At 41.2% G+C, this 12,333-nt stretch overlaps 1 protein-coding gene across 2 annotated transcripts; it reads right to left on the reverse strand.

Annotated features, from left to right (window-relative positions):
* Positions 1-3,466: 3,466 nt before the first annotated feature.
* LOC111248092 (uncharacterized) lies at positions 3,467-10,104 on the reverse strand. 2 transcript variants are annotated; one of them, XR_015324303.1, is made up of 4 exons: positions 8,111-10,104; positions 7,463-7,588; positions 5,959-6,590; positions 3,467-4,063 (listed from the first exon to the last, which is right to left on the reverse strand). XR_015324303.1 is itself a non-coding variant. In XM_022799857.2 (3 exons), exons 1-3 carry the CDS (start codon positions 9,255-9,257, stop codon positions 6,376-6,378), a joined length of 1,488 nt encoding a protein of 495 aa, XP_022655592.1. In that variant the 5' UTR covers positions 9,258-10,104; the 3' UTR covers positions 3,467-6,375. The 2 variants fall into 2 exon arrangements, 1 of the variants encoding a protein (XP_022655592.1); XM_022799857.2 differs by having other exon boundaries at positions 3,467-6,590.
* Between the last annotated feature and the right edge of the window lie 2,229 nt (positions 10,105-12,333).

The raw sequence follows: 12,333 nt of genomic DNA on the forward strand, positions 1-12,333 counted from the left end.
ATATATGATGCCATTATGTAATACTATAAGAAGGGTGGAACCCATATGATCATATTTTCAAAGGATTTTAGAAGCGAAGCTGTATTTAGTTTTTTTCTCTCAAATAGATGTTGTTTTCGATATCGTTGTTTGTGTTGTGTTCAATAACTTACTCAAGAGGCATACTTTAGTCATTCTAAAGGAACTGAAGTTTGCATCGATACTCTCACAACGTAAACGACCGGTACCTGATCGATAAAAGGCCTCTGTTGCCATCCCTATAGTAAATTACCAGTAACAAACATGCTTACTCTAGGCAGGTCCGCCACCAGTCAATATTAATCTCTGGCTCCAGGCCCTAAATACAGTGCTACAGGCTGGTCGCTCGCAAAATATTTTGCCTCATTAACTAGCTAGCTATACGCATCACCCTAATAGACCTATTTTCATACTATTCTTAAGCACGTTTCTTACCATAGCAGTTATTTAATATAGGAAACGTTTGACATTTATTATTTTAATTATGACTAAACTGTTTTGAGCATTCGAACTATTTAAAGATTAGCGATCCGCTTTTTAATGTCCACGTAATACCAAAATTATTCCATAAGCGAAAATCTAGAAAAATCATGACGTTTTGTCTGTTAAGTATCGATACTGACATATCGCTGCTGACAGAGTTCAGCGCCGTCCGAGGAAACATGCTAGGAGTTTTCTTTTTTTTTAAAAAAAAAACCAGTCGGGATTTATTTGAAAATGTTATTGACAACATCGTTGCAGGTCAATCCCCATCACGATTGAAATAAATCACGATACCTTCACCGACTTATTAAAAAATGAATACGTTTGGTTTACATGTTCCCTAGCCGAAGGTTACAGTTCAAATAGAAACAGAGTACGTGTTTCGAGATTCTACAGCACTAACTACGTTAGTCATTACAAGGACTCCGCTTGAGGGTTACAAGGTGAAGTCAGTGTTTCACTAAATATACTAGTATAATGATCCTGGCTCAGTGACTGTCTACAGCTTTATTATAGTTAGCCTGCGTCAACAATTGTCATTAGAATGAAATGCCTTTATTTCTTGTGTTCCATTTGTCCCATACTTCTATCGTCATTGATCCATTATTAAGCTGCATCTACCCTGCTGCTTAAAACAATAACAGACCACCTCGACTTTTAACTAGCCTATATGCCTCCAAACAACTTTGACTCCATCAGCATATGTAGAGTTGATCTCAGACTACCCCCAAGCATCCACCCTGTTAGAGTTACAAGCGATTCGTTGGCCAACTTCTGTATGTACATGTTCTATAACTTGCCAATATCTTAGGCACAGATTGCAAAAATGGAAAAACGCCACATGTTACCCTAGGATCAATTTTTTTTTGTTTACTTTTGTGACATCTGAATATAGGTGACTACAGGAATAAACAATGGCATGTTTACATTGAACCCGGGGTGGCGGCGCGGGTGTTATTTGCTAACAAACAATTGAGCCACGTATAATGGATACTGAACCCAAGTGTCATGTCTTTTTCCTGATACAGTTGGCCAGTTCTTCTGATAAGACGCTTTTCATTCGTTCCCCAACTTCCGAACATGTCAAACCTATTTTATCGTGCTGGAGAAAAACAAGCATCTTCATTCTACACCAATATGAACTTTTAAACTGTTAAAAAATCACCTTGCGTACTGAAGGTCACACTCTACAGGAGCAAAAATTGTCCCCGGAAAAGTATTTACCAGATATATATGTATATCATATACCAAAATCGTTGATATTTCATCAACAATTTCGCAATTTTACGAAATTATAGAATTGAACTTTTGAGAATTAATTCGAAAGGCCGAATTCATCCAATCGTTTATCTTACGCACAGCCTCTCCAGAATAAAACCAACTGAAAAAAAGGATAAAAAAAACAAATAGGCTAATCCAACCTGTTTACAGGGCCGATTTGGGTTGGATAGGAAGGCAGACGTCGTCTAGGTGGATACATGGATCTCGCCTCACGCCTGTCTTAACGTAGATCTAGCTAATCTGCTATTAAGCTCAACCATAGAATAGAAGCCATAGAATACACCAACAGTTATAACGGTGCGTAAAACCATTTCTCGTTACCTCTTTTAACTTGCTTTAAAATAAGTAAACTTGGTCCGCGCTCCATTTAAACTACGTAAACTATAACTTGATCTGACGTACACCTTAACAGTTATTCCCTATATTTCTAGTTCAGTGAATCTATTAGCAGTTATAGTTATTTTGCTTCATTCACAATGTTACGCGTTAAAACTAACTTCTATACAAGAAAACTTGCTAATTTACTAGGGTCCAAATGTAATCTTGCTGAGATTGTATTAGTTCAGCTAGCTCATGACAACTACCCGGTTGCAGTAACCGTGTCTCCTTTATTTAGCCGATTTCTTATTTTTCGTCAGTGGCCATAATTTCAGGCTGTGCCCCGATTCGAGACCTCATCTAACCCAACCCCCAAACCCTCCTACGACTCGTCCCGATGGGATGAGTTGTTAATATAATTAGAAATAGGTGAAAATCCGAAAAGTAGTTATTAACGATCGCCAATTTAATCAGCTCGTTGACATGGGAACTTTTTACACTTGAATATTCTCTAATGCCCACAGCATTAAGTAAGTAAATAATTATCATAATTAATATTATAATAGTGATACGGCTGCTCAACATTGCGGCGAGTCTATACTACGTCTATGACATTTGTTCATCGCAGAAATAAATATTACCATTGATGTGAATAATATTTGTCCTTTTGTTTTTTATTTAGTAGTGAACTGAAGGTTTGGCACCGCCAAATTCAATATTTATATCACATTTGACACAAATACGACACTATTGAAAAAAAAAAAAAAAAAAAAAAAAAGGTGCATTAAAAGACAGACAAACGTACATAAGTGGACAAAAATATCCGTCCGATATTCAGTCATTTGGGTAAAAGATAACCGGTTAGATAACCGGTAAAGAGGATAAGTGTACTATACATTAGGCAAAAAGCTTTCCGCGAGTCTTCAGTTATTCAAATATGACCCACAAGCGGTTGTACACGGCTAATTCTTCGAAGAAATATGTTTTTTTTTTTTTTTTTTCTGTAGAGCGTTTTTTTTCAGTAGCTATTATACCGAATTAATATGGAAATACCATAAAGCCCAGCTTTCTTCTTAAGCGCAGCCAGGCTTAAACAAAATATATTCAAGAACGAATAGGATAATTAGAAAAAAGCACGCACTACCTCCCTACGGTGATAAGCAAAAAAGCATATGCGTGAAAATATTGGTAAAAGTTAAGTAAATTACGTTAAAAAAGAAAAATCTTTTCAAGTTTGTGTAATGGCAATAAAGTACTTGCCTGATAAACAGCATGAAAAACAGTGTCTATTTATTGTAAAAAATAAATATGAATTTTTTTCTAATAAACTGATGTATATACAACGTTACTAAAAACACACACTACATTTGAGAAAAAAAAAAACGTTTATTTGTATAGAATACTATTACGCGCTGAAAAATAAGAGACTCTTTTACAAATCCTTCAGGTTAGTTTAGTGATTAAACATCAAGAAGTAATAATCAAGGCTGCTTCGCAATTGCCCTTGCAGTGTGGCTCCTGCAGGGCAATTGGGTCCTTTGGTCGCTCATAGGTAGTACGTTAGGGATGGTTAATGACAGATACAATTTTTTAATTCAACAGACACGAAATACGTTGAGTTCTATAGCGATTTGTATGCCGTTAGTCAAAGACGATTCGAACGAGTCCAACCTCTATAAAAGGTATAATAATGTCGCAAATAACTTCAAATATTGCTCAGTGCTTTTCAAGTTTACGCATAGATATTGTGTTAAATTTGACGGAACTATTATCTCCTCAACATGGTGTCATTGTCACTGGGGTCGATAATAGCTGGTCCATATTAGCAAAATATAGTCCGTGTAAAACTTCAGTTCGAAAAGCTCCATCCGCTTGTAAACCTGTAAATCGAAGGCACATTTTCCGACTTGACCAACTTCATGTTCCGCACAGTATAGAGTACCGATTTCAAAAGTCAGCGTTCCTAAAAGCCAGTAACAAAGCCAAGTAAAAACCAGGACGTGGTAATTCTGATCGTCCATCCAGTGAAACACATGGCAAGGTAAAGTGTAAAACTAAATTCAAATAAAGCTCAACTAATACAGAAGTTTCAAGATGTCCCCCCGACCCCTCCAAATAAGATAAGATAAATGTTTCACTTGATCAGACCCGTGGTCTCTCTTAAAGGCCAATATATAGGTCGCGGCAGTCTTTCGGTCAGTCGCGTCCATCTAAGCTAAGCAAGACTCACAAGTAGAGACATATCGATCTAAAACAGCGTTGAGAAAGGACCTAAATAGAAACCCTAGAAGCGGGGGACAAAGTAAAAAAAAAAAAGGCAACTAGCGTACCTACGTAGCGTACGTAGCGTAAATAACACAATACGATCAGTGGCAATGTTATTAAAATTACACTACAAAAGGATTTCACTTGATATATATATTGTTATCACCCCCACTATGAATATAAAAGACACAAGTTTCTTTCAAACACGCTAATAGCTTACCTTCTTTTACTTCTATCCCTGGGTGTTATACAGCATGTATCGGCCGTAGCACTAAACCAGCGACCCACAGATGCCGCCACATTAACATTACGCTACGCTAAAACGCACACACAGAGTGGGTATGCCACCAAAGTGGAGATAGCCTATTCAGTTGTCAAAGTCAAATGTATTGTACGTCAGAAATAAGGCTGTGACCGTACAAATGATCCACGATATTTAGGCCACTGGACTGTCAAACCCTTTAAAAATGTTACGCATCTACTGACGTAACGTGAGGACACCGAACGCAAAAAATAGATGTACGTCGAATCATCAGGTTTTCGAAGGTATATTAATATACAAAACAATATAAGCGATCGTATTATTACGGTCCCCATAATAGGATTTATGTCGAAAGCCTGGTACGGCCAAAGCGTTTTCTTCTAGCGGCCATATGTTAAAGAAGCGTTGTCGAACGAAGAAATCGGTACATTTGAATCGTAGCAACTGCTGTAAAACAACAAGTAGCTTTTATTTATATCTAGCTTTCTTTGTATAACAAATCACTCTTTTTTTTTATAAGGCATCACATTTGCGGCGCACAGCGTCACGGCAATCCACAAGACGTATTTACAATGGCACCATTAAATAAACCCTTCCTGTTCGTCGGCAATGCACGTCCCGTTAGCGTGTTTTGATTACTGGACAAAAAACGACTTTGCCCTAACCGAGTCTAAAGCTAGATTTCGATCTTCGACATGTTTAGCTTTGTAAAACTGAAACGGATTTAGACTTAGGCAAGTAAGGTTACAGGAATTGACGGATATCGACAAACGTTGCACCCTTGAATCTTCGATGCCTGTACTACCGATTCTTTTTAACATGTTTTTTCGATGCTGCCACGACTATTTAATATAGTAGCTTATAATAATTGCAAGGAACAATTTGCAGCTGACCTATCGATTGATCATATTCGCACGGCTACTTATAATACTGTCTTTCTAGCCGATTCGAATAACAGCTACCTTCCTTTAACCATGACTAGAGACTGAATACTAGAAATAAGCCCACTTTCGACCCAGAAAACACAGCGAAATATGCGATAGTGAACGGATACATTGTTCCACTAACAGGAAACTCAAAGAAAGAGGTTCGAATTTGGAGAATTAATCGTATTTTGTAACGCTCGACTGAGCATTTCAGCTTTTGCAAATGTATAACGAAAAGCGTACTAGGAGCGGGCGCGCCGACCCAACTAAACTTTACCAGTTGTATATATATATATATATATATATATATATATACATGAATAGATGCATAGCCATACATGCGACAATTCCGGTTCGATTCGTGTAAACTAAAGTTGCACTAATGCCTTACCGGGCGCAGCTTACCTTTCGTATAAACAATTCAGTGCTTACTCTCCTTATATGTCACCGTCATACAACTAATCATTACTCTGAACTTGTTAATACGTTGACTGATTACATTCTGATATGAAACAAACTTGTATTTCTATACAACAGAAGTTAGTGCACGGTTCAAGTATTTACCTTATATTTGAAACAGGCATACATAAAAGACCCCCATCGATACACGTCAACTAAAATGAACCGTGCGTGACAAGCATACATTCACCTGTACAGTAGGTACTTCTTTAACGTTCATCACTCTCACCCCCCCCCCCTCCCCAGAGCAGAGGAAAGGAAACAGCTTTAGGAGGGGCCAGTCAGGCCGCAGGACAAGAAAGGCTGTCCCTAAACGAAACTGTCCTAGAAAATACGATGGCACAGGCGACGTCCACTGACTGTTTAGTAGAGCTGCGCTAATTTTTTGTTTAATGCCGACTGTAATGATGACGACGATGAATGCGACGGCATTTTCAGGAAGTTGTTGGCCTGCAGGCTTGGCTTGCTCATCGAACGCGATACTCGACGGTAATAGTGATGCTGCTGCTGCTGCTGCTGCCGCTGCCGCCGCTGCTGCTGCTGCTGCTGCTGGATCGCGCTCATTTCAAGTGGGTTACCTAAAATCAGTACATATGGTACCCATGTAACTAGCACAGCCGATATTAATGTTGTAAAAAACAACTATTTTACAAAATAGCTACATATCGTAATGCTACAATTAACGATGCCTAATAATCGACTATGGCCGGCCAATAATTACTCTTCGAATCCTCTGTGTTGCAATATTCAGCTAAATTTAGTTGTTGTGACCTGTTTTTATTTGCTGTTTCCCATCTAAATCCCATCATGTGTTTATAGTAAAATGAGCCACTGTCGTCGATTCACCTGACCGAAAGGAAACATTTTCGCAAAATCGATATACCTCTTCAATGTGTATACAAGATGTTTTCGAGCACTTCTACGAATTGCTTAAAAAATAGATAGGAAGGATCATGCTCTAACGAAACAAAGGCCGGGTAAGAAGTCATAATTAGATTGTAGAGCGCTGCCTGTTACGTCCGACGACATCTTTGAGAAAAAAGTTTTTACATCGAGCAGTTTGTTTCGCAAGCTGTGTTTATTAATTTGCACTGATACTAGACCTTGCTGTTCGCTATCGTTAAAATAAAAAAAAAAAAAAGCTAACATATGGTACTGCGAACTCTCTGCTACAAACAGGCCTCGATCATCTTCACGGAAGAATATGAAGCCTTAGCGGTTCGTGTACAGTACGTCTTCAGAAATTCGTGTCAACTTCGATGAAGGTAATAAAACACACACACGCACACACTGTAAGTCAGCAGCTCCTTGAAAAAATAACAATCCCGAGTTCGATTTTTTGTCAACTTGAAACTTAGATCTATATTGGGAGCGCAGTGGGGATGTTAGATAAAGATATACTGCTGCAGGACGGGTGTATATGGAGAGGCATTTCACTTGTGGGACATACCATGGATCGGCTGACGATGATCGTGTCGTTCGCTTGCTGCGGCCAGCAGATTCTCCTTCAGGTCAAGCGATTTAGCGTCGTCTTCCATTACTGCAGGACTGTTTAATTCTCCATTTAACTCGGATACTGGAAATCAAGTAGTCTACTGAATTTTGGCTTTTCTCTGGCGCTTAGTTACGCTACTACGAGTTACCACTGATGGCATGGCAAATTTTGCCTTTCTGGCGAAAACGTTTGTTTCATCTGATAGTGTTTAGTGAATATACGCACATACACTAGTCGATTAGGCATCAATAAAAGTAAGATGTATTTTAATCTTAAATTTACGTAGAAGACGATTTCAATGACAGGGATTTACGTAACGATTGTCAGATATTGCCCGAGTCTCCCCAAGGACACACATAAATATCTGATAATAAAAAAGGTCACTTAGTAATAGAAGCAGTAAAATGTTTTCATATGCCAAAGCAGACAAGTCGCGTGACTGCGTGTACAATCAACGACGATGGATGTAGCATACAGCATTGTATATTTAAACTAAAGGTGCATTGTAGATAAATAATTTAATTTTCTACAAACCTGCATTTATCTATCTTTCGTTTATTTACCTACAAATATAGGTGCTTCGCAATTCTTTAAGTTACGTACCTTTCATTTCGTCGTTAAAGAGGGAATCTCCTCCAAGATTGCCTAGACTAAGGCCACTTTTATCAAATATATCCATCTCGCCCGTGTCCACAGTGAAAGGTAGCGCATCATCAAGCCCGAGCATGGCCTCTTCGTTCGCTTGCCCGGTGGCCATTACGTCTTTCATTGAAACCTGATCCATACTTGATAAAGTCGTTAAGCCAGACATTGCTGATGAATCTATTAGATCATGCATACCAAGTCCTCTTTCTGTCACAGAGGCCACATCGTCCATAACGACAGGCGCGTCGCTAATCGTTGGCAAGCCATGCTGGTGTACGGGTTTATGGAAGGGTCCGAGCATGAGGCCGTGGGCTGTTTTTAGAGCCACGGGGCCACGGATCGGACCCCTGACCACGTGCCGAGGAACGATAATAGGAATGGCTGCCGCTGACGTTTGCGGTCGTCCGAACGAGGCGTCTTCCGCAAACAGGTAACTTGAACCGCCACGAGCTCCGCGACCTCTGTAGAATTCACCGGTTGTTGCAGGCACACGATGAACATTAGCACGTGGACCATCATAGATAGGGGGTGGCAAACCGTGACCAATTGGAGCATGGCCCCTATAGGGACTGGGGGATCCGTGACCAGGATATGCGCTGGGAGGAGGGCTGTACACTGGGGCTGAATATAATCCATAAGGTGCTGCTTGATGATAAAACGGATGAGGCCCACGAGGACGGGGTGGAATTTCGTGTGACGATAACGATGGCGGTAGAGGGGAGGGGGGGGGCGGCGGTCCGTGAGTCGCCGGTGGAGGCGGTGGAGATGGCGGCGGTGGAGCAGGAGCCTGTACATAAGTTGGCTGTGATCGTGTTCCTAAGCCCATAAACGACAACAGGCTAGAAGAAATAGGTGACAGGCCAAAGAAACCGCCTAACCCGGACAATCCTGTAATACTCGGCATGCCAAAGCCGGCAAGCCCTACGCCCGGAAGGCCAGGTATGCCCGGTAAACCCGGCATGCCACCGAGACCCATCCTTCCCACCATCCACTGTGATATCCTCTGAGAAAGACTGGCTCTGGTTGTTTGCTGCGCCCACACCGACACTGGGCCACAGCTACAACACAACAGAACACACAAGACGGATAGCATAAGCACGCGCATTGTGGTTAGAGTGACCACGAAGTTTCCTCCTTCACTCACAAAAGAAAATGCCTAGGACGAGAAGCACTGGCTGCCCGAAAGGCGGGGCGTCCTAGGAAGTTACCTTTTTGACTAAACGTACCCTTAGTTATGAGAACAAAGTAAGTAAACCATCTGATGCACGTTGGGCGGCACCACTGGTCGGCTCCACTGTGTTGTCTGTTTAAGTAGCTATCATCGTGGACATGATGCTGTTCCCAGTCGCTGCGGCAGGGGGCGGAAATAGCACAACTAAAGCAAGCGCCCCACCGTCAGTGACCTAGTCTGAATTACGATTCTCTGTTGTGGCCGTCCACCCCGTACCCATTCCCGTTCTGATCCTCTCATCCACCTGCTTGTGCTCGGTTGTAAAGGTGTGACTGTTTCTGCTGTCCACGAAGGCAAGGGAGGATGGGTGCGGACGATCCAAACCGCCGTCGCATAGGTCTGCGCGCAAACGCCGTCAGGCAGCACACACCCCTATCACCCGTAGCAGCTTCGGCGCTAACTATGCAATTGCGACAGGCGCAAATTGATATATGAGAGAAGCGCGCTGCTGATCAGTGATCCACACCTGTTGAGAAAAGATCAACGCTATGCCGTTATGGCACCTTGCTTACCGTGGTCTAGCCCTAGTAGTGCCTTAACCGATGCCAATATTGTTGTTATTGATACTGTTGTTGTCATCAGTGTGCCCACAGCAACAGTGGAGTGCTAACAACAACAGGTAGCAGGTTCACTGCGTATCGATGAAAGACATTAAATATGTCGACCAGCAACAAACATCGCGGTCAACGTTGCCTTAACTGATAACCGCCTCACGGCCACCGCCTGTAATGCAAATACATGCAACCAAATACGTCGGAACGTTGAAAACAGATGAAAAGAAAAATTAAGTGGTTCTACTGTCCGGACCATAGATAAATAACAGCGATAACTACTACCACCACTATTACGACTGATGTTAGTACAACTATTTCTATATAATTTCTAGACGCACCCGTCTCTCTTTGTCTAAGTTCCCGTCCCTTCTCAGGCCTGTATGGACAAATAGTCGAATCAATTCTACAAGCGCGCTATTGCGTATTCCGTGCGCGTTAAACAACCGTTTATAGATTATACCTAGCAGCTTCTTCTTGCCGCCCCACGCGCAAAAATCGTTCGATACAGGGTAGCAGCATCTGCCACCGCTGCGTTGCAGGCAGGTGCGACCAACGTCCACTGCGATGGCGCGCGCGAACGACTCGATTGGATACGAGAAAAAGGCTAACGTCAAAAAGAGATAGAACGTGAGAGAAGTTAAGAAGAGCGTTAGCGATAGAAGCCAAATACGCGCAAGGATAAGATATTCAAAAAGATATCTAATTCAGCAGCTTAACGAATGAGAAAAGGGTTTTCAGGAGATGCAGGAGGTACAGCTATATACATGTGCCGCCTGATTTCTTTGTCGGTTTATCATCGTCGTCGGAACGTCACCAGGACTGAAACGGATCCTAAATGGCGACATTTTTGCTTATTGTTGTTCAAACGGTAACATATAACACCTGTAAGCGTTTAGACGACAGAGTTTCATATAGATGATGATTGCTGCGACTGCTTCCTGGAATTTTCCATTAGCGGCTTCAGCCTGTTCGCCATGAGAACGTCCGGTTCGTTTTGGTTTGCAGGACTCTAATCCCTATGTACTTATTACCTGGACGCTACTATAGCAATCACGTCCAATAAGAAGTCAACAGACCGCGGCCTAAGAACGTCATTGAATATAGATATGACAAGCTTTAAGTGCAACGCAAAATATTCTATTAATTACTAAACAAAATGATACTGGCGCACGTAGAGTTTCGGGCAAACACACTACTTGCCAATAGCCGAAGGCCATAAAGAACTCCAAAGTCTGCAAAAGCGTGCAGACAGACTTGCCTAAGGGCAGAAAAATCAACCTTGAAGGTCGACCATCGATTGAAGCTTTTGTAGGCATTCACAGTTTTTTTTTTTTTTTTTTTTTTTTTTTTTACCAAAACGTGTTAGCTTCTGTTTAGTATCATTCGCACGGACAGGTCAGAATTGTACGATAAAGCGCGTATCATCTGAGGCGGCTAGCTTGGGCGTCATCAGAAATCGTAAGCTCTACCTTGGGCATATCGTCGGAGTAGTGCTATGAGAACGAAGATGCAAGAAACGTAAAATGAGATTCATTTCAGCAAGTGTTCCATGTAAGAAACAAGCGACAAAAGTTCGACTACGTTTAATGCAATGGTTCCCATGCCTTAAATCTGTAGATGATATTCTGCCGCTAATCATCCACACATATTCTAGTTAGGAATGAGTGGGTCCTTCAATGAATCAATGCCGCGCGTTTTTCGCCTGTGTCCGTCACGCTTATATATCTATTATGATGTTGTTGTATATCTATGATGAAGTTGACTATTTTATTTCTATTTATATGTGGATTAGCTCCTCGAGTGGATTCAGTTATTCCTCGTTGGTGTTCAGTTTTTGGCATCCGCTATGGTTTAAAGATGATGTATAATATACATTCGGACTTTTTTTTTTGCCCACCTCTTCTCGTAAATTTCACGATGTTTTTCTTTGGGCTACTTTGAAGGCTTATCATTTTCAAACATATACCTAATTTAGACTGTATCTGGAATGGATCGGTTTGCCTGAGTGGCTGCCTTAAATATTAGTAACAATAATTATATTGGCATAATATATCTATCTATTCAAATAATAAGTAGTATAAATCTGTCTATAGAACTAATTGAATATCCACTGGAGATAGATACGTGCATTTTCTACTTGCCTTTGCATCTAAAATAGCTACTCTGACCGTTGTGTTAAATCAGCCGTATACCTTGAACAAACAAGGCTTCAATTAAAAGTAGTTCAGTTCTTTAAGGCGTATTTCAAAGGAACATTCGGCTCATTCCGCTCTGCTGGCTTCATAGAAGTCCCGTAATAGCCTAGTAGGTAACGTATTTGTCCACTAACGTTAGTGACACGTTGTCGTCTAGGTTCAAACGGGCATGGACGGACAGTTCGTTAGGACCGAGCGAGC

Source organism: Varroa destructor, unplaced genomic scaffold, assembly GCF_002443255.2.
Source record: "Varroa destructor unplaced genomic scaffold, Vdes_3.0 BEIS01000003.1, whole genome shotgun sequence".
In the NCBI taxonomy this organism is placed as follows: Eukaryota; Metazoa; Arthropoda; class Arachnida; order Mesostigmata; family Varroidae; genus Varroa; species Varroa destructor.

Bases quoted from the DNA above. Each gene is read 5' to 3' on its own strand.
- LOC111248092 (XM_022799857.2), bottom strand. From the start codon at position 9,257: ATGCGCGTGCTTATGCTATCCGTCTTGTGTGTTCTGTTGTGTTGTAGC. The intron at 7,589-8,110 runs GTACGTAACTTA...CTTGATTTCCAG, and splicing joins CTTTAACGACGAAATGAAAG to TATCCGAGTTAAATGGAGAA. The intron at 6,591-7,462 runs GTATGTCCCACA...TACTGATTTTAG, and splicing joins TCATCGTCAGCCGATCCATG to GTAACCCACTTGAAATGAGC.